Source organism: Juglans microcarpa x Juglans regia, chromosome 2S (genome assembly GCF_004785595.1).
Source record: "Juglans microcarpa x Juglans regia isolate MS1-56 chromosome 2S, Jm3101_v1.0, whole genome shotgun sequence".
NCBI classification, from domain to species: domain Eukaryota; kingdom Viridiplantae; phylum Streptophyta; class Magnoliopsida; order Fagales; family Juglandaceae; genus Juglans; species Juglans microcarpa x Juglans regia.
In genome coordinates this window covers 27,292,373-27,314,666 of record NC_054597.1, presented here as the reverse complement: position 1 = coordinate 27,314,666, position 22,294 = coordinate 27,292,373, and the positions used below count along the sequence as shown (strand labels likewise).

Genomic DNA, 22,294 nt, shown 5'->3' with positions numbered 1-22,294 from the left:
CCAACCCCCTCGGCAATCCCCTCCCACCCTCAGTTCAGTCTTCACTTTCAGATCTCCCTCTCTCATCCCTTCTCTCATTTCTGTGAAACCCTAGCCTCTCGTACTCACGCTCCATCCGTCGCACACTGTCAGCCTGTCACCGTCGCCATCTCCATCGCACGCCTAGTCCGTCGCCGAAGGTATGTTTTCGATTCGGAGTGAAATGTACTTATTTATTTCATTTATTTTTTATTTTATTTTTGTTGAGTTATGGAGGAATGGATTAAATTGAGGAGTTGGAGGATTTTGAATTGTGTGTTGCGGAGTGTGGAGATTGGTTTGTTTGTTTATTGTTGTGGGTAAAAAAAAAAAAAAAAAAATTGTGCATGTGAAATTGTGACTTTAGGTTTTAGATTGAAACCCTAAATTAGTTTAAGGTTTCAATCCGAATCCTTAATTAAGTAAATTAATTTAGAAGTTTCCTAAATTAAGTTAGGGGTTTCAATATCGAAACTCCTTTCTGGTTTTGGTATTTTTGCATGGTTTTAATTGTTGCCTTCATCTTGCTTCATTTCATATTTTTGTGAGTTTTGGAGAATAGATACTTAGATTTTTGTGATTTTAGTGCTAGTTCTTCTACCCCTACCCCAACACCTAACCCTATCCCTGCACCTGCCCATACCTCTGCAGACCCTACCCTTGCCCCCTTGCCTCACAAAGCAAGAAACCAATTTCAATAGTTTGGACTAACTTCACCAAACTAGAGGGTGGTGACCCTAATAACTCCCAAACTAAGTGTAACCATTGTGGTAAAGTGTATGGATGTCACTATAGGAGTCTAGGGGTAGCAATATGTGACACAACCTATGAACTCAAAACGAATACGACACGAAACTAATTGGTTTGAGTTTGATGTTAATGGGTTTGGGTCAAAACAAGTTGACCTGTTAAGGCACGACTTATAAAGAGTCAATAACGGTGAACTTACTTAATACAAAATCAACTCGTTTTGACTCGTTTAGAATTTATTTCAAAATTAAAATGTCATTATTGTTAAGTTTTACTATTGGTATTTCTCAATATGCTTATATTTTTATTGTTGAGATTGTAATTTTAGACCTATGCTCATATTTGTTATTGTATAGTTTGTAATATTGGTTTTATTATATGTTAAAATTTAAAAAATATTACTATATATTTTTTAAGATATTGTGGTCATTAATAAATATAGATTTTAACTTTTATGTGAAATTATGTTAATCAAGCCAAATGAGTTATGCATTTTGGATCAACTCATTTACATGAAACAAATAGGTTTAAATGAGTTATGTTGTGAACATATTTCTAATTAATTATTAAACAGGTCGAAATGAGTGGCATGACAGACCCGTTATCTAAATGGGTTGGTTTAGGGTTTGGAAGTTTGACACGTTTAGCTTAATGGGTTGTGTTCGAGTTGACCTATATAGTCGAATGTTCATGACTTGACATGACACGAACACAATACGAAAACAAGATTTGCCACCCCTATAGAAGACATGGTACATCCCAATTAAAGATCCACTTTGAAGAACAATGCAAAAAGAGTCCAATATTAAAATCTTTAAAAGAGAATAGTTAACATAGACTAGAGACTAGACTTAAAAAGAATGGCAGATGGGAGTAGTGAGGGGTGCAAATTTACAGGGGTACAGTAAGTATTATCTAGAAAAGTGTAGGAGACACCTAGTTCGTATGGTCATCATGGACGAGCTACAGTTTTAGTTTGCAGAGGAAAAATGGTTCCAAGCATATTCTAAGTACTTAGAACCTAGGTTTACATTTCTTCTCGCCACATGGTGGCAAAGGATATAAAAAAACAAGAACAAAAAAAGATTTGTTGAGAGGTTAATTGGTGGGTCAAAGAGTTTGCTTCGCCACCGATACATGCACATTTGTTCAAAATTATAATTATATGTATTTGACTGTGTATTTTATTGATTGATTGGAAATTAAAAAAAAACTTAAGTTTTATTAAATTTCTGATCACAAGGGTGAGATGGTTGGAAAGGCCTTGGAGGCTACAATAAAGGAGTAGGGGTTGGCATGGGGTGTGACATTTACAATTGACAATGTCTCATCTAAAGATGTCACATTGGGGCATCTTAAGCCTTTCTTAGAGAGGCAAATAAAAAAATCTTGGGCGGTGAGTGTTTGCATATGAGATGTGCTACACATATTCTAAATATAATTGTCAGTGATGGTTTGAAAGATCTTGATGACTTGGTTGTAGAGTTAGAACTACTGTGAAATTTGTGAGATCTTCACCTGCTACATTGGAGAAATTTAAGGTTGTTGTGAGGGCTGCAGGTATAACATTCAAGAAGGGCCTTTGTCAAGATGTTTCTACAAGATAGAACTCAATCTTCTTCGCATTGGAGGTGGCCCAAGAATATAAATCTACATTAGCATTACTGGGTGATAAAGACATTCAATATGTCAAATATTTTGATAAGCACGGGGGATTAGGCAAGCCTACTGATGATGATTGAGTGGTTTTTGTTATTTTTGTAGACTTTTTGTGAAAGAAGAATTGGATGACATGTGCATGAGTGACCAAATTAGGATGAGAGATGACATTGATGATGATGGTTAAGTATGAAAAGTATTGTGGAGATTTTAGTATGGTAAATATTTTGTTATATGTGGTTGTTGCTCTTGACCTCCAGTACAAGATTGATGGCATAGTATATGGCTTCGGATTGGCACAGGGAAACACATAGGCAAAGCATATTGCAGCAAGGGTTAGGGAAACCCTTGTTAGATTGTTTGATGAGTTTTTCTTGTTCAGGGGTGGTAATATATCGGCACCTACACCTACCCCCACGCCCTCCAGAAGCTGGGATTGGGAAAAGGGGCAGGTTGGAGTGGGGTGAGAGGTTGAAGTAAAATCCCCTAGTCCATCATCCTGCAGAGGCTTAGTTAGAGGTAGATAGATACTTGGTAGGAGATCTTTACCCATTTACACAAGGCTTTGATATATTATCTTGGTGGAAGACCAATGTTGTGAAGTATTCCGTCTTTGGAGAGATAGCCCGTAATATTTTGGTCATCCCTATTAACACCATAACCTCAGAGTGGGCTTTTAGCCCTGGAGAGTGCATATTGGATTCATTCTAGAGTTCATTGTCTCCTACCACTGTGGAGGCATTGATTTGCATACAAAACTGGGTCAACGAGACCCCAATTCATATAAAATATGTTCTTGATTTTAAGGAGACCGACGAGGAGAAGGGTGGTGATTAGCTTGGATTTGATAATCGTGGATTTTATTTTTTATTTTAATTTATTTATATTGATTTAACGGGTATTAATTTCAAATTTAATTATTATAGGTATACATGAGACGAGGTCTACCTCCACTACAATATGACTTCATGTGTATTGGACTCACCATTTTCATTTGCCATTGGTTTGTACAATGTCCCTTAATTAGTTTTCTGTATTTATATAATTTGTGGTAATTTTAACTTTTCTTTCTTGTATTGTTTTTTAGCATTTATAGTCCCACTGTCATATGCCCAATCCTAATCCCAATGACCCAATTATCTCATTCTCATCTTCATCCCAATCCCATCTTGGTTAATACTTTTAATGTTTGTACTTTTTACATTTCTAATAAATGTTTTTATTTTTTTATTTTTGTTTCTTGTTTGTAATTATATTTTTTTCTATTCTTGCTTTAATTGTAATCTTACTATAATTTGTTCCTTAATAGTTAATTGTGTTATCATAATTTATTTAATTATGTGACAACTTGTAATATTTTTTAGATGAATTTGTAATTTTTTAATAGTTTTAGCTTAATTTGTATTATTGTAATAGCTTAGTTATGATTATTAGTTACAACTTAGTAGTATACAATTTTTATTATTGTAAATTTTTATTATTTTATTTGTATTTTGTACTCCACCAAGCTATTTTAGTTAATTTAAACAGGGTCTAGACCAATTGCCACCAAGTAGTTTTGGCAACTACTAAACTCCCACGAAAATGCATAAATACCAAATCAAGAAAAACCATCACCCAAATATAACTGTATTTTTTCTACTCTTGAAGACATGCACTTTGTGTTTAGAAAAAATATTCAAAGGCATACCCATTTCACAAGTTTTTTTTTTTGAAAATAACACATCTTCATTACTTCAAGCAGAGCTATGTCCTTCAGCCATTACAAAAGGCAAGATACTAGTGTCTATGTAATTTATATCAAAAGTTTCTTGAGCTAATGAAACAGCCTTTTTAGCAAGTTGATGTGCCACCTTGTTAGCATCCCTTCTCACATGTTGTATTGTCTAGTTTGTATCTAACAATGTGGTCTTCGTGTCCTCCACCAAACAGCTTAGGATTCCATTCTGTGATGTGCTTTGTCTCATAGCATTGACGACCTGAATTGAATCCCCTTCGAAAATAACATCTTGCAAATTAAGTTCCCTACACAATTTTGCAGTCGTGAGTAACCCCCTAGCTTCTACAATATCTGGTTGTGAACAGAACTGAATTGGTTGCATTAAGGTGGCTAAAACTTCTGCCTCACTATCTTGAATAACCACTCCAATGCCAATTTTGTAATCTTCCTTCCTGATAGCAACATCCCAGTTAAGTTTAAGCCATGTATATGGTGGTGCAAACCATTGTCTGCTAGCTTGGTGTTGTGTCCTCTTGTGCATAGCTTCTTGCTTTGTTTGTAACTGTTTAAAATCCTGTTGTGCTTGCTTAGATCTGATTGTAATTGCTTCTGGTGTTAATAAATTGCCTTCAAAAATCCATTTGTTTCTCCTCTGCCATATTTCCCTTGTTGTTTCTGCAAATAAATTAATCTCCTCTTGGTCTGTTCTCTGTAGCAAGCTCAGAAAAATGAAACCAAAGTTGGCATCAAGAAAAGCAGTTTTTTGTATTTTCCTGCTTTCTAACCCTCAAACATCTTGTGCAGATGGACAGGACCAAAGAATATGAGCAGGTGTTTCAATTGCATTTTGACATATGGGGCATAATTGGTCAGAAGTAATCTTTCTTTTGTGCAAATTTTGTTTTGTTGGTAGGGCATCTGTAATGGCACGCCAAATGAAAACTTTTACAGGATTCTTTATTTGCAACTTCCATATTTGTTTCCATAACTCCCTTTGATCCCCTTTTGTAGAAGATTCCCTCCTTTGATTTTGTTGTTGCTGCTTGTACAAATCGTATGCACTTCTGACAGAAAAATTACCAGTTGATGTGGCTTTCCATACTAGCTTATCTTCTCTATCACCTTGTGACACAGGTATTTTAAGGATTTCTTTAACCTCTGCCTCATTAAAAACTTCTCTCAGTAATGATATATCCCACCATCCCTTGTTATGATCAATTAAGTCTGCCACTTTTGCATTGTCTGACAGAACACTCGTTTGTGGTTGAATATGACCAAGTCCAATTGTTGGGATCCATTTATCAGTCCTCACTTTAATTTTTTTTTCCATCCCCTACTCTCCATATGCATCCTTCTTTGATTATGTCAATGGCTGAGTATAAGCTCCTCCATACAAATGAAGGTCTAGATCCAAGCTTAGCTTGAAGGATAGATGAAGTAGGGAAATAAAGTGCTTTCATAATTGTGGCTGCCAATGATGAAGACTGAGTGAGAAGTCTCCAAACTTGTTTGGCAAGTAAAGCTTGATTGAAACTCACCAAGTCCTTGAATCCCATGCCACCTTCTGATTTACTCAAACTCAAAATCTGCTAGCTTTTCTAGTGAATTTTAGACATTTTCTTGAGCACCCCACCAAAAATTTGCCATTAAAGTATTTAGTTTATAGCATAGTGTCTTAGGCAATGAAAAAAACCTATTCTTCGAATTCTCAATTCTCTTTCTAACTCTTTCAAGAATGCCTTGGAATTCTCTGAATTTTGACCTTCCAATAAAAGATGGTAATCCCAAGTACTTTTCCAGATTAGTAGAGGCTCTTAAACCAACAACTTCCATGATATAGTTTTTGGTCAAAGGGTTAGTGTTTGTACTGAAAAACAATGAGGTTTTCTGTCTATTGAGTTGCTGTCCAGAAGCCAGTTCATAACCATGTAAAATCTGATTCAAACCTGCCCATTCTTGTAAAGAGGCCCTACAGAACAGCAGACTATCTTCTGCAAAGAACACATGGTTCATCTTTATTCTTCCTCTTGCCAATGGAACCCCTGAAATTACCCCTTTTTGTTATGCTTGGATCAGCTTAGCAGTTAATGCTTCAGCACAGATTATGAACAAAAAATGGGATAAAGGGCAGCCTTGTCTTAATCCCCTTGATAGTTTAAAAACTTCTTGAGGTGTCCCATTAAGTAAAACTGAGAATGAGGAAAAAGTAATACATCTTGGAATCAGTTCAATCCATTTTTTATCAAACCCCATTTTAAGCATAGCTTCTTTGAGAAATCTCCATTCTACTCTATCATAGGCCTTGCTCATATCCAGTTTCATTGTCATATAACCTTTATGACCATTCAACTTGGTTTTCATAGTATGAAGAGTCTCATAAGCTGCTAAGATATTGTTTGAAATAAGTCTTCCAGGAATAAAAGCACACTAATTCTGTGATATGATGGCAAGCATGACATCCTTCATTCGATTGGCTAAGAGCTTTGTAACAATTTTGTAAAGCACATTGCATAAACGGATTGGTCTGTACTCAGTAGTGTTCTTTGAGTTGTTATGCTTAGGTATCATCACAAGATAGGTGTAATTAATAGAAGAGATGCCTTACTCAAAACGTAGAAAGGATAAAATGGCTTCACATACCTCATCACCCACAACAAACCAATATCTTTGGTAAAAACAAGCTCCCTAACCATCTGGGCCTGGTGCCTTGTATGGCCCCATTTGAAAAACAACTTCTTTAATTTCTTCTTTGCTAAATGGTAGAAGTAGCTTGTTATTCATTTGTTGAGTAACTTTTCTTTTAGTAGCATTAAGAAATTCCTCAATATGAGTAGGCTCAGAAGTTGTAAACAAGCCCTTATAAAATTGAGTAAAAGCCTTCCCAGTATCTTCAGAGTTTGTCAAGGTAATTCCAGACTCATCCTCAAGTTGCAAAATTGTGTTTGTTCTTTCTTTGATCTACACAGAGATGATAATATCTTGTGTTTCGATCCCCTTGTTGCAACCATATCACCTTAGCTCTTTGCTTCCATTTCATGTGCTCCCTCTCAAGAATATCATCCACTTCTTATTGAGTTTGTTTCAACTGCTGCACTGATTCTGCTGTGTAAGAGTTTACTGAAGATGTTGCGGCCTATTGGATTTCTGAATTAAACTTCCTCTTTCCTCCAATTCCCTTCTATAGCTCCATCTCCTCAAGTTAGTCATGAAAGTCTCTAACTTTTCCTTGATCCTTTGCAATCCAGTAACATGACCTCTCCCTTGGTTCCATGCCTTTTTTATCACATATTCACAGTCTAAAAAAGAAGACCGTCTATCTTCATATCTCCTAACTTGAGTATGGTTGATTGAATTGATCTGTTGCTGACTTAGTGACACTAAAATTGGACAATGGTCGGATGTGGATGAAGGCAATATTCTCACCTCTCCCCCTCCAAAGGTTGCACACCATTCAGAGTTTTCAATTGCCATATCGAGCCTTTCTTTTGTAAAATTATGATCTGACCTGTTGTTAGCCCATGTATACTTTCCTCATGTATAACCCAAGTCACTAAGCTTGCAGTCTTGCAACACTTCCCTAAACCTTTCCATCTGTTTTTCCTCTCTTTTCACCCCTCCAAACTTCTCACTTTGGTATAAAATCTCATTAAAGTCTCCTAAGCAAAGCCATCTTTTAGGAAATTGAAGTTTAAGGTGTTTCAAGAGAGTCCAACCTTGATGCCTATGTTCAGTTTCAGGATGCCCATAAAAGCATGTCATCATCCAAGAAAAATGATTTAAATCAATCCACGAGTTGATATGCCTCTGAGAGTAGGTATGTATTCTGAGTTTTACACCCTCTTCCCAAAAAACAGCCAACCCCCCACTTCTTCCCACTCCCTCCACAGTAAAAAGACCTTTAAAACCCAATTTATACTTAATAGCTTCCAATCTTTTTTTATCCATCTTGGTTTCCATGAGAAACAAGATGTTAGGCTTGTGAACCTTAACCAAATGGCTAAGGTCCCTAACTATCTGAGGGTTGCCAAGCCCTCTGCAGTTCCAATGTGAAGCCTTATTTCTCCCAGCGGGGTTGATTAAACGCCTTCGCCTCTAAATTCACATTAGATGCCACAACTTGCTTCTTGCCCCTAGCATCCTGATTACTCTCCAAGGTAAATGGAGAGTTATCTTCTTCTATTTTCCCTTTCCTTATAGCATAAGGAGTATTAGTCATCATTTCAATGTTAGCCTACCCCCTAGCCCTTCTTTTCCATTTATTGCCACTGCTCTCAATAGGCTGCTGAGGTATGCATAAGAGCATGCGATCTTCCTCGATTTCTCTCCCTTTCTCTTCAATATTTGCCTTTATTTCAGAAGAGGATTCTGGAAGTGAACTGTTCAAGCTATTGTGTGGTATATCCAAGTCTATCTTAGGTAAAACAATTATCTTAAATAAATCTGTCTTACTGATCTGCTCCTCCTCCTCTGCTACTGTCTGCAGTGCAATCTTACTACTATCTTCTCTTATCACCTCTTTATTACCAGTAATCCTTGGAATTTCTGTTTCCTGTCCAGCTGACTTAGTCATATTGATAGCTTGAAGTGTTTTTCCTGAATTGCTGCCATAACTGGAGCTTGTTCCCGAGCTAGTTGTACTAGTTCATGAGTTAGTAGCTCTCATCCAAGTCCCATATTGATAATTACTAGTTAGCTTAATAGTATCCACTGGATTATTCAGGCCAACACATCCACTGGAAGCATGTTCTATAACTCCACAAGAGAAGCAAAACTTAGGGAGTTTGTCATATTGAAAGTTCACTAAACCTTTGTGTCCCAGCAGATCCACCACTTTCCCTCTTGCTAATGGTTTCTTCATATCTAATTCAACAAGAACTCTCATCCATCTCCCCCAACAGTTCTCATTGATATCAACATCCAGTTTAATTAGAGTCCTAATTGATGAACCAATTCTAGTCCTAATTTCCTTGTTCATACATCCCAGGGGTAAATTGTGTAACTGAACCCACAAGTTTGTATGTGTAAAAGCCAGGTCAGTTATAGGTGTATAACCCTCAAATTTTTTCAGACACAATAAGTTCATATCAAACAGCCAGGGTTGTCCCTCCCATATTCTATTCAAGTCTGTCCCAGTTTGGAATTCAAAGATGTACAGGTTTTCACCTACTTCAATAATCTGAACTTCAACACAGAGTTTCCATATCTTGCAAATGGTGTTTCTAAAGGCCACTTTATTAATCCTCTTATCAGCTATAATCTTTCCCACCAGACACGACTTACCTCTTTCCATGGTTTTCTTGACATCCTGTCCTGTAATTACAATCTCATCTTTTTCTTCCTGTGTTAAGGAAAATCGGTTCCATCTTTCTGTTAGTTCTTCTGTCATCTTGTAATCTTAATCAAGTCCTCGCTATTTGTTCACTTGTAGTCTCTGAGTTCTGCAATCTTACCGAATCAAATTGCCCTTGGCAAAATACCCTTCCAGTGAAGGATGTTCTTCCTCCTCGCTAGAGAACACTAGAAATGAGAGGAAACTCATTTCACAAGTTAAAGTGCCAATAAAAAGCAACTTAATTTATACCCAAGAGCTTATCGGTAGTGGCAAAATCCAAAATTCAACTAGTATCGAGGTTTTAAGTTCCCTTACCGTCTTGGGTCACCAAGGGATAATCCGAAGCACTCAAGTTAATGAACCAATCCCAATCTCCCCCATCCCTCAACAAGATCACCGCCTCGTGAAGCGTATTGCTCACCATTGTGGGCTCCCAATACTTAACCAAATTCGCTCTAACAATCATCCTCACATTCATGAACTCCTTAAAAAGCTAGCCAGCACCAGCCATGTAAAGGAAACCCAAACCGAGATAGAGTGCTGCCGAATGTTCTTGAGCCAAACTCAATCTCATGTCTTCTAAATAAACACTTTGAAATTTCCACAAAGTCATTACCGCAACAAAAAAAAAAAATAAACTAAGGAGTCCACAATCTCCCGGTAGTCATAACAAATCAAACTAATAATTTCATAAGTCTTACTAAACCCAAGATATAATTAAATCTAAGAGACATTAAATCTAAAGGACATCAGAATTCCTTCGTCTAACTTCCTCTTATCAGCTCAAACATGCCCACCATTCTAATCCAGGTCTTCAGTTGGACTCTCCACATCATCTGAAAATATTATGAAGATAAGAAGGGTAAGTTATTAACAACTCAGTAAGCAGAGGACATATGCTAGTGTGCAAACACGAGCATTTACAAAGTACAGTATGCAGAACAAAATATTTTACAGAGTTATCACGTAGAACAAAACATGTTTTCAAAAGTAACAGAGCGATGGTTTTAAGACAATTAAAACCCGTAGTACTTTGGCATAACATAAACTGAGCATCATCATCACATCAAAACAGAGCATCTCACAGAGCAGAGACCATGTTTCACCCCCGTGGTAGGGTTGTCCTAACCCTGGTGGCCAAACCAGGCAGAGTCAGAGGTGAAATATTTTTCTTATTCTTTTCGGAGCCCGAGTGTGCACACAGGAAAGACCACAATAAAACCACTTTGTTTCCAAAGTGGGTGCACTCAGAGATAGAGAAGTTGGTACCAACCCAAATAGAGTAGAGCAGAGCAGAGACAGAGTCAGATACAAAATCAGTACACCATGCCAAAGGTTTTCAGATGTTATATCAAAATAAAACAAAGTACCAAAACATAATCAGATCATTTTCACATACTGAAAACAAAAGTCAGAGCACCTTTCTAAATAAATGCACAATTTTTCAGATTTTAGAGACCATATAATAGAATTTTGCTCATATCTACACAATGCATGTCAGAGAATATTTTTCCTTTCCCACATAGATTTCATAAGTAATTCAAATAAGTGACCGAGGTTGGTTTTGTTTTCCCAAGTTCTTATTTCATCACAAAATATGCAAGTTTTCATAAAGTCTACCTCAGTCTTATGAACTCGTATAAAACCTAGCATAGGAACCGCGCTTACCTAACTCTTGCAACGTATTATCTATGCCTTGAATTCGATCTCTAATGATCACGTCACCTATTGAAAGGAACAAAATATACACTACGTGTTAAAAGGCCATTGACGCAACCTCAATCCAAAATAATTAAAACTCATGATTCCAACCTTCATTTTAGCAAAATAACCCAACTCAAACAACCAAATACTAAATTGAACAGCTCACACTTCAGTCCAAAATACCATATTTCAATTTCAATAATGACCAATACATCCACCAAACCCAATGTCAACTCAAATAATCAATAAATCACACCCATTTCAGTAGCCCATAACTCCAAGCAACCACCAACAATTTAACCAAAACAACATTACACATTAAGCGTTTCTTTTCGTTCACAACTCCACAAAAGAAAAATTTAACACTTCTAAAACTTAATTGGCACCTAACAAGACTCACTTCTATATATTTCTAAAACACCAATCCAACAAATCAAATTTTATTCTTCAAGAGAGAAAAATACCCAACGTAGTGAAAAACTTATGGTTGAAGGCTCAACGTTTATGAGAAAACGAGTAGGACGACGTACTCACTGCACTACAACAAACACAAGGCGCACTGGAAAGAAAATCCACCAAAACCACGGATTGCATTTTTAAAAAAAAAAAAAAAATTATTCAATAACCATTTCGAGTAAGAGGAAGAGAGATGTGAAATCTTAAAGAGAAAAATAGAAAAGAAGAGATTTACCCACTGAAGAAGCTCTCGGCAACCAGTCAAATTTTTGTTTTCCACCCAACAAGGTAGCACTAGAAATTAACTAGAACATCACGCAGGTGAGTGAGTGAGAGAATGGGAAAAGAGAGAACAAACTCAGAATATGTGTGTGGCATTTGTGAAACCAAGAGGATCTTACCTTCGCTCAACAGGGCTCGACGTCACTCACTGAGATTATCCACTTCACAGACAGGAGAGAGCAAGAGAGAACCGAGCGTGAGTGAGTGACTAAGAGGAACACAATGAAAGAAAGAAAAAGAAAAACCACTAAAACACATTTGCACTACCTGCAACTCCAAGCAAAGCGTAGAGAAAAACAGAGTAAGAGAAAGGGTGTCGGATTAGAGAGAAAAACCGGATGTGAGGGAAAAGAAAAAATGGAGAAATATTAGGGCATGAAATTTGGACTCACGAATCCGACCAAACGAAAGGAAGAGATGAAATCGGGAAGGGAAGGTGGGTAGTGTGTGAGAGAGACATCTGGAGGTGCGGAAACCAGAAAACCGAAGGAGAAAAAGAGGGAGAAAGAATTGGGAAAGCTGAGGAAGAAGGAGACTTACCCCAAAACGGCATCGTTTCCAAACTCTCCAAGAAAAGGCTAGGCCTTTGCGCACGAGTCTAGGCCTCACATCGCTGGTTGGGCCTTACACAAACCTCCCGTGTAAAAGGAGGCAAATATTAGATTTCTCTAAGCAATTCTTATCAACACAACTGTTCAATTCTACCTACATAATTCTACTATTATTGATACAAAATTCATTTCAACTGTTCAACACAGTGGCAGGATTGCATTACATACTTTGTGAATCAGAATACATAGTCCCAAAACACAAAAAGAAAAGAAAAAGACAGCTGCAGGGATTGGTGCAGATAATTTCAGGTCCTAAAAAATAAATATAGCTTCCTTGTCTTTGAATTCGTACGAGAACATGTAATCCAAAATATAAAAAGTGGTGAAATCCTGAGAATGAACCCTCGGCTCAGCAGGGATTTATAGCAGCAGCCTCTGCTCCTTTTGATTTCTCAACCACAAACAGTTCTTCATAATAGTTTATGCATACAAGTAAAAATGTAGAGAGGTTTCAAGAAGATGTTCAGTAGAGACGCCTGCATATCGTGATCCCATCACCTATGGAAGCATGTGACAATTGGACACGAGGATCAGCTGCAAGTAATTTGTTAAGCTCGATTGTCAACTGCTTGCCTGGTTTCATGAACTCCGGAACCAACCCATCAGGCATTACAACTATTCCAGCCCTGAGTGTGTTATCATAGACAACCAACCCACCTACCTTTATCAGTTTCATCAGCCTCTCATGGTAGTTCCAATAATTAACCTTGTCTGCATCAACAAAAGCAAAGTCGAAACTCCCTTCGTTCTCAGGCTGCAATGCCATAAATAAAGATAAGAGTGAAGACCTTATTGCGGAAAGTAAAATCAAGACGAGCAGAATAAAATGTTAAATGAGAGGATCTTGAGAAAATGAGATCCTACTGTGTCAAGCATGACAGAAAAATAAGATGAAAAAGAAACTCATCCCCATGGATGGAACCGATCGACCATGTTTTAGTTTTGTTTACACGTCTTGGAAGAAGAAGAAGAAAGAAAGAAGCTCATTCTCACATTTTGCAAGAGTTGATCAAGAACTGGTAAAGCCTCAAACTCGATGAAATCAATTTTTTCTGCAACACCAGCTTTCTTAATTTTTGGCAATCCAATTTCAAATGTCTCCCGACTTACATCTATGGCCATGATCTGCACTAGTACTGCAAATTGTAAGTAGCTTGATAGATTGAGCATAGTATCCCCACTAAAGATTATCAATTCAAACCTTGCCATCCTCTGGAATGGTAAGAGCAGTCAGGAGAAGAGAGTATCCTGTGAAAACGCCAACTTCAATAGTCTTTTTTGCATTCACCAGCTTTAACAGCATGGCCATCAACTGACCTGCATCTGGTGCAGTAGCCATCCTACACTAAAAAATGACATGCCAATTATCTTTATGAACGATGAGAGATGAAGTAAAATACTTCTAAGTCTTACACTGACCCATTTTAAAAGCCTAGTGATCAATTGTTGCTATAAATAAGTACTACTGCACTGGAGAGTTCATTGTTATGAGTAATGTTAGGTATAAGCTTTAAATAGACAAATTTTATACAAGTCTTTAGTAAAAAAGTGGGTCTCACTAATAAAGAATAGTTTTTTTGTACTTTTTTATTTGGGTCCATATTTTTTCAAAGGCTTGTATGGGGCTTGTCTATTTGGGACTTTTACAAATCACTTTTCCATTTTTATCTTTGCACTCTCAAACTATAAAGTCTATCACCCATTTTTCAAATTTTAGTCCAAAGTCCAAACTACTAAAATTCAATAGTTTGGACCCCAACCTATCACATTGTAACACCCGGGCCTAGCGCCAAGGTTTTTTTTATTATTATATATTTTGGGTTAACAATGTGAAAAATTCAATTTAAATTTTTTTAACATACTATTTTATGGGCCGAGAAAATTTAAGGAAGAGCCCATTTATATTTTTGATTCACTACATTTTTTTTTTAGACCATAAAGCCCAAGCCCGTGTTACCTTAGCTTCAGACTCCACGATTCTACACAGTTTTACGTCGGTTTTATCCCTATACATGCACACGCACGTCTCCGTCTTTTCTCTAGGGTTTTTCGTATCGCCCTTTGATATATATTTAAGCACTTACATCACATGCACGTACACTTCTATATCCTCCTCATTTTGTGTTTGTTTTGTTTCAAACATTTTTTTTATTCACAGGGCAACTTCACAGTTCATCGGATAGCCCCACAGTTTTCTCGTCGTGCATGACTTCATCTAGTGCATTTTACTCGTCCTTTTCTCCATGGCATGAACGTCCCTATCCCTGCATCATTCACGGCAACTGTTGTGTAATAGATATACATATATATACTCACGTTTAGCAGTTCCTCAATTTGATAAACTAGGGTTGCCGCTTTCACTTTTCTATCCCCAACAAGTCACAGCCTATCTCTCCTACTGCACACTCCTCCCCACAAATAAACAGCAACCACGATTCCTCTGCAGCACAACCCTTTTTTCACAGTAAACGACCATCGCCCAGGGCCCAAAGCCTCACCATAGCCACTTCTTCTCCTCACTATGAGACCTTCCCCTCAGCGCAGCCGTGCAACACCCAATCATTGGCCAAGCCCATAGCACAACACAGGTTGATTCTCCGTGACGCCGCTGCCCTACCACACGAACTCACAGACAGCAACTCCTCCTTGCAAGCAGCGCACCACCCTCCAGGCCGTCCTCGCCGCCACGGAAAGCCAACCACCGTTGCCCAGCCGTTGAAGGAGGAACACACGGCATAATTTGTTTTTCCACTCCTGAAACAGAGTAGTCTTTGCTCAAGCCGTTCCATTGAGCTCCTCGGCCAGTCTCTCCCTCTCCCTGTGCCCCTCGATTTTTCATCCACGTTACACGACGGAAGCCACCGCACATAACTCCCGACCAGTCGCACGCCTTCTCGTTGTCCCACTGTGAGCTCTCTCCCCTTTTGTATGCCATACTCTTTCCGTCTCTCACTCATACCTTCACTATGTTTCTCTCTCTCACTCTCTCTCGCTTCCAGTGCTCCGCCGAGATCACCACTGCTATGTTGCTAAGCCTTTAGCCCCTCGCTGCGTCACACGCTGCCGCGTGATTCCTCTGTGAGTAAGCCCCTGCCATGCAAGTTATCTGTTTCCATAGGCTTTTGTTGGTTTTCAAAGAAATGAAGGAAATTACATTAGTGCCCTTTTACTACATGTTATATTAATGTGCTTTTAATTTTTTTATTATGTATTAGTACACTCTTATATAATTCTGATTACATAAATCACTTAAGTATTTTAACATATTATTAAGTAAAGATTTATTTTAAGAGTAAACAATATTGGAGTAATGTTGTTTTTACACTTTAGATGTGATTTAGTCTATTTAAAAATAGTTATGTTTATTTTGAAATATTTTGGGATAATTATATTATCTAGTATTAAACTTTATAGTTTGTTTTCAATAATAAATAGATCAAACTTTTAAATGTTTTAGTCATAGTTATTAAATCAGCATTGACGATTTTAGAAAGTGATAAATTGTAATTTTAGGTTTTGAAGAATTAAATAGGTTATTTTAGAAACTTAGGATTAAATATCGAAATACGTGATTAATTAAAAATTTATGAAAATTACATTATTATGTTATAGGTGACAATTAATAATTGTTCGGCATTTTGAGGAAATTCCTGAAAAGCTAAGAAGTCTAGGTAAGCGGAGTTTCTATGCTAGACTTTGCATTAAAATAAAATGAGCTAGGGTTATTTTTGAAAAATATACATATTTGATTATGAAAAGAAATTTGAACTACCTCAGTCATTTGTTTTGCATTACTCATGAGATTCTGTTTAAGAATAAATTATTTTCTGTCATGACTGGTGTAGACATGAGCTTATTTTTGACATTTTGTTTCTGAACTTTGAAAAGAGAGCAATATTAAATTTTGTGCATAAATTATGTTGTGATATGATTTTGTTCTGTTCTGAAGATTTTCTGTACTCTGATATGATCTGATGTGATTTCTTAAAACCTCTAGCATAGCATTCTGTTTCTATTTCTATTCCGTTTTGACCTTACCATGGGTATAAAACTGTGGCCTATATTCGGGTTGGTACCAACTTTTCTGTTTTTGGTGCACCAACTTTGGAAACAAAGTAGTTTTCTGCGTGATCTTTCCTATGTGCACACTTGGGGCTTCGAGAATGAATAAGGGGAAGATTCACATTCTGTTACTACTCAGTTAGCTATCGGGGTTTGTACAACCCTACCACGGGGTTAAACATGGTATTTGTTATGATATGATAAGATAAGATGTGATGTTTCAATTCATGCTATGCCAAAGGGATTTTGATTATGAATATTTTCGAACTTTAGCTCTGATATTTTTTGATAACATGTTCTGACGCTGCATTATGAAAATATTATTTTGATTCTGCACTCTGAAAGAAAATATTTTGTTTCTACATTCTGATTTCTGTAAATGCTCATGTTTACACACTAGTATATGTCATCTTCTTACTGAGTTGTTGATAACTCACCTCTTATCTCCAATTATTTTTTAGATAATTTTGATGTCTCAGTTGGAGAACAAGAGTATGAAGTTTAGCAAGGTGTGATGATCGTAGTGGAATAAGTGTCTGAAGGTACAAGTGCTTATTTGAGAATCGTAGTTAGTAAACTGATTTATTTTTCGGGTATTTTGATTGAGTTGAGAATATTTTCGAGTTTTTGGAGAATTTCTAATTTATGTTATTGGAAATTTCTTTATTGTTTCCATGGAGGAACTTAGATGTTTGGATTGATTAAATAGATTAATATTTTATGAGATTTTCTGGATTTCATAGTTGTGATTTAAGTTGATATTAGGTCTTAAGAGCTAACTCTCCGGACCTTCGGGATCGGGGCGTTACACATATATTTTCATTTTGTATCCCTCAGTCATTCAGACAAGTTAAATCTGGAACCCTGCAATCACCAGGTGAATTGTCTGAAGTGCCCTTAGTAAAGTCATCTAACAACCTTTAGTTTAATATTAAAAAAATAAATTAGAGAATAATAAATTATATTTATATCTAAAGAACGGGCCAGCCCTGGTTGCCCTAGTGGGTGGCCACCACATTATGGCTTGGAAGTTTGTGGAGCAGTTTGAATAAAAAAAGGCGAACCAAATCAAATTTCCCTAATTTGTTTGATTTCATTTCCACAGAGTTTCATGGTTAATGATGTTCTAAGTGGTTCAATAATTTACAAGGCAACCTGATATAACTAAATCATCTCAGGATTATGAACTTCTAATTGTCTCATCATGTTTTGTAGTTTTCTTTATGAAGGGAACATTATAATTGCTTTCTCCCAGGGGTGTGTAAACAACTATTAGATTACTCTTGAGGGGTTCCTGTAACTCCCGCTCATTTCTTCTTACGTAAGCTTCTCTCTTTCTTACGTAAGGCTCCTCCTTTCCGACGTAAGTAAATTCTGATGACGAAATTATGCAACAGTCTGCCATTCTTTCTGGCGACTGCGAGCATCATCATGTGTGCCGAACCATGACGACGTGCCTCTCGGTATATTATGTGACTTCTAAAGTACGCCAAGTGTTTAAATGTACTGGAAATATTTATATGAGGTGTTTCCAGTATCGTTAAGTTAAACTTGTTTTTAAAAGAGACAATTATAATATTTTGAAGAGCTCCAAAATATTATAATTGTCGGAGATCATTTTAATATTAATTATTAAAATGATTCCAGTTATTTGAAATATTATTGGGATTTAAATTATGTTGAAAGCTTTAATTAATTAAATGGTTTCATCCTTTTAAATATATTAAATAAGATTTCATCATTTTATTAATGATGAATAAATATTATTTTATAAACTAAAGTTAGTTTAAAATAATATTTACCTTAATTCCTCTGAGTGCTTTTAATTAAGTTAACATTTACGCATTTTCAAATCAGTGTTTTAATATCTCAACGTTAGATCGTTTTGAAGACCCCCAAGACGAAGGAACTGGATTAAATACCTAGACCCCTCTCTCTTTCCCTCACTTTTCCCCAACTCTCTCTCTCTCCTCCCTCTCCCCTCAAGTGTACTCTGTACGTGATCCATCTCCACGTCGTAGCTTCCATCGCACATCCCGGCGTTGCCGTGTGCCAGCAGCTCTCACCGCCGACACCGTCGCACACCTCTCCCTTTGGCAAGTCCATCCACGGCAGCCCCTCTCCCTCATTCTCTCTCCTCCTCTCCGTTGGAAGTGCAAAGCCCGAATGGGCTTGTTGTCCTTAGCATCGCCGTGCGCCACCTACCGGCGCCACCACCACCACCACCAACAGCCTCCCCCCTCACCGCAGAACCCCTCCCATGGAACCCAAGCCACGGGAAGTTCCCCCCTTCCCCCTCCGTCGCACACACGCACGAAACCCATTTATGGGTTTCACACGGCTTCAAGGTTATCGATGCTGCTAGTGCCGTCGTGCGCGACTCCCACGTCCACCAGCCACCACTGTGAGCCTCCCCTTACCTTCCCCTTCCTCCCCCACGTGACCCGAGGCCCATAGCTCTCCTCCATCGCACGACCTCCCTCTCTCTCTAACACACGGCTTTGCACTCCTCCACCGCCGTGCACCGCCACCAACGGCAGATGACCACCACCTTCAGCCTCCTCAGGCCACCACCAAGCCAACCCAACCTCCCACGGCCCCAATCTGTCACCCATGCGCGCACACTCTCTCTCACTCTCCCACGGCCTTTCATCCACTTCACGGCCTTGAACCGCCGCTGTGAGCCACAGTGGCGCCACCTCGACGCCACCATGAGATCCACCGAATTTCCCTTAGCCGAATCCTAGGTCCGAACTAGCACTTTACGTGGTGGGTAATCACTGCACGTGATGGACAGTCACTGCACGTGACTGACCGCCACTGCACGTGACTAGAGCTGCCATGTTATGCCCCTCACCACCATCACGAGGCCTTCACGAGCCTTTCCAAGACCACACTTAGCTATCCAAACGCCCAAACAGTCAACGTACGTAGGTTAGCCTCCACGTACTACCTTTCTGACGTCATCGGCTGTGACGATCAGCGAGCAACGCACGGGTTATCTGATCGATGGTATAACTCTCTATCCCTTTTAATTATGTTAGATATTGATTAGTGGACTAGGTTGTGGACTGTGCTGTTAGTATTAGGGGAATGACTGTGTAGTATGGAGATGTGTTGTGTAGCGAAGTGATGGGCATTTTATTATGTGTTGTGTAGTGAAGTGTTTAGCTTATTTGTATAGTGCGTTGTGAAGTGTGGAATGTAGTTGGGAATTGTGTTGTGCAATGTCGTGGACTATGTGGTGTAGGGTGGCTGCAGAGTATGTGTTGTATCGATGTCGTGGCATGTGGAATGGGAACAATACACGCTGAGTGTACTTTGTGTGTGACATAGTGTGGGATAAGGAGAGTATATGTAGAATATACTCTCCTGGCGTATTGTGGATTGGGAAGAGTACACGTAAAGTATACTCTGTATGGCGTGGTGTGTGAATGAAGTACACGTGAAGTGTACTCCATGTGGTGGAGTGATGCACTATGTGGCGGGTATGCCATAATGGTGATGTGGCGTGGTGTGTATGAAGGGAGTACATGTGGAATGTACTCCATATGGTGGAGTAATACACCATGTGGCGGATATGCCATAATGGTGATGTGGCGTGATGGGTATGAAGGGAGTACTTATAGAATGTACTCAATATGGTGGATTGATGCACCATATGGCGAGTGTGTTATAAGAGTGATGTGGCGTAGTGCATGTAAATGGAGTATGTGAAAGGAGTTGTACTCCATGTGGTAGAGTGATGCACCATAAGGCGGGTATGTCATAGTGGTGATGTGACATATGTGAATGGAGTATACGCGGAGTGTACTCCATGAGGCAGCGACACTCCGTGTGACGTGCCACAAAGATAAGAATGGTTGTGGTTGATGGACGTGGAACGTGATGAGTAGTGTCGGGAACTGTGGAACAGTGTCCCGAAGTAGTTATGGCATAGCCTGTAGTCTATGGTGACAAGTGTCACCGTGATGGACTTATGGCTAGGAATATGCGTGAAGTAGTAGAACAAGTATAAGAGTACACAGCGGAAGCATGACTGGGCAATGTCATGAAGTGACGTGGTTATTGACAATCATGCTTATGATGGATAAGGAGTTAATGTGGAAATGGCGTAACGGGAACGTGACGAGATGTCACGATGTTACGAGAGTACGTGAGGAACCGTACTCGTGATGAGTTAAGGGTTGATGTAAGAAATGACGTAGTGGAATGTCAGGTGATGTGACATAAGGCGTAGTTGTGAATGGAGCCTTGTCGCACTAAGTGTTGGGATGAACTGTAAGAAGGGACGGCTAGCATGAAGAGTCATGCTGGCCGGGTTAAGAGAAGGTTGGTATCGGAGTATGGCTCTTGTCCTTATGAGCAGGTGATGAACATGTTATATGTTGATCTTAGGTGATAAAGGGGTAAGGTACATGTGTAATCTGGTTAGACACATGTGCTATACGGATTCACCATATGTAATGGGTAATCTGTCCTAAGCATAGTTACACGATGCTTAAGCCTCAGAGTTGGCTTAGAGCCGTGTGGCTTGTATGGATGGGAATGAGGATTAGTATGGGCTAAGATATATAGAGATAGTGACGAGTGTACTGTCTAAAGAAGGGATGCGTGACTTAGTTGGTCTGAGTCATGCATCAAGATGAGTTCAATAAGGAGAATAAGACGAATGTCTTAGTGTCTTAATCTTAAGGTGAATCATGGGTTCACTTTAATGAATGAACACTCAAGGCAAGACGTTGAGTTGGAAGATGCGGTGACCGCAATGGGTCCCCGAAGGTTTTAACATAGAAAATGGCACGTAAGTGCACGGGATAGAATGAGAGTGTTCCAAGTATAGTGTAGTCCTATTTATAGTTAAGTTGCTTATGCACTAGATAGAGAATGACGTTAAGGTTATGTATGCATGTAGGTTGCCAGCTGACACGCGCATGAATGGACTGCATGGTATGAAAGTAGCATGGAGTCCAGGTAAGTATTACGTTCATGCCCTTCTAGAGTTTTCTAGAAATTATAAAAAGGAAACGAAAAGCTTTTATCTTTAAGAAAATGATTACGAAAGAAGATGCCATGCTTTCAAACATATATGTACGTACGGCCCTTCCATGAAAGCCCTTTTTTACGCTCTCAAAGTTATTAATTGTACGCATGTGAATGGATGACTATAAGATGTATCTATTGTACGTATTTTCAAAGAAAACGAACTAATGAAAATGCACGAAAGACGAGCTTGAGCCGACGCCTTCGTGGATCCTACGGATTGACGCTATCGCGAGCGCCACGAGGTGATGCTCGTGGACGCCGCAAAGGCCGACGTTCAAGGTGATGCTTACGGATGCCGCGAAAGGCGAAGTTTGAGCCCGTGCTTTATGTTTTATGGACGGTACGAACTGATACTTTTGTGAATGTCGCGAGGTGATGCTCGTGGACGTCATGAAAGAGGATATTCAAGCCCATGCTCACGAAATGACATTTTCTCATGAAAAAAAATGTTTTCTCATGTTAAATGAAAGAAAGAACCGAATGAAAGCTCCAGCTCTTTAGGGCTGACATGAATGAACGAGAGAATGAAATGAAAGCATGAAATGTATGAAGATACGTAACGGCCACATGAATGAATGAAAGGGTACCAATGAATTGGCAGATTGCAATGCCGGGCAGTAGTACTGGTAGTGCACCCAGTGCTGCACCCTAACG

General features: G+C 38.6%; 1 protein-coding gene and 2 long non-coding RNA genes across 4 annotated transcripts in view; 2 read left to right on the top strand and 1 right to left on the bottom strand.

Annotated features, from left to right (window-relative positions):
- The first annotated feature begins 234 nt into the window (after window positions 1–234).
- LOC121251522 lies at window positions 235–17,756 on the top strand. Its single transcript, XR_005938038.1, has 5 exons — window positions 235–246; window positions 4,204–4,211; window positions 7,042–7,046; window positions 10,739–10,744; window positions 17,635–17,756. It is a non-coding gene; the product is annotated as an uncharacterized LOC121251522 (long non-coding RNA).
- Window positions 12,927–22,294, bottom strand: part of LOC121251517 (probable caffeoyl-CoA O-methyltransferase At4g26220) — a 68,052-nt gene continuing 58,684 nt past the window's right edge. The window contains exons 5-7 of one of the 2 annotated variants that reach the window (XM_041150790.1): window positions 13,734–13,849; window positions 13,526–13,657; window positions 12,927–13,286 (exon numbers count right to left, since the gene is read on the bottom strand). In XM_041150790.1, coding sequence (XP_041006724.1) covers window positions 12,996–13,286; window positions 13,526–13,657; window positions 13,734–13,849 — 539 coding nt within the window. In that variant the 3' untranslated portion in view covers window positions 12,927–12,995. The remainder of the gene's footprint in view (window positions 13,287–13,525; window positions 13,658–13,733; window positions 13,850–22,294) is intronic. The other variant, XM_041150792.1, reaches the window with a different exon arrangement.
- LOC121251521 overlaps window positions 17,754–22,294 on the top strand; it is a 30,451-nt gene continuing 25,910 nt past the window's right edge. The window contains exon 1 of the long non-coding RNA XR_005938037.1: window positions 17,754–17,884. This is a non-coding gene — a long non-coding RNA (uncharacterized LOC121251521). The remainder of the gene's footprint in view (window positions 17,885–22,294) is intronic.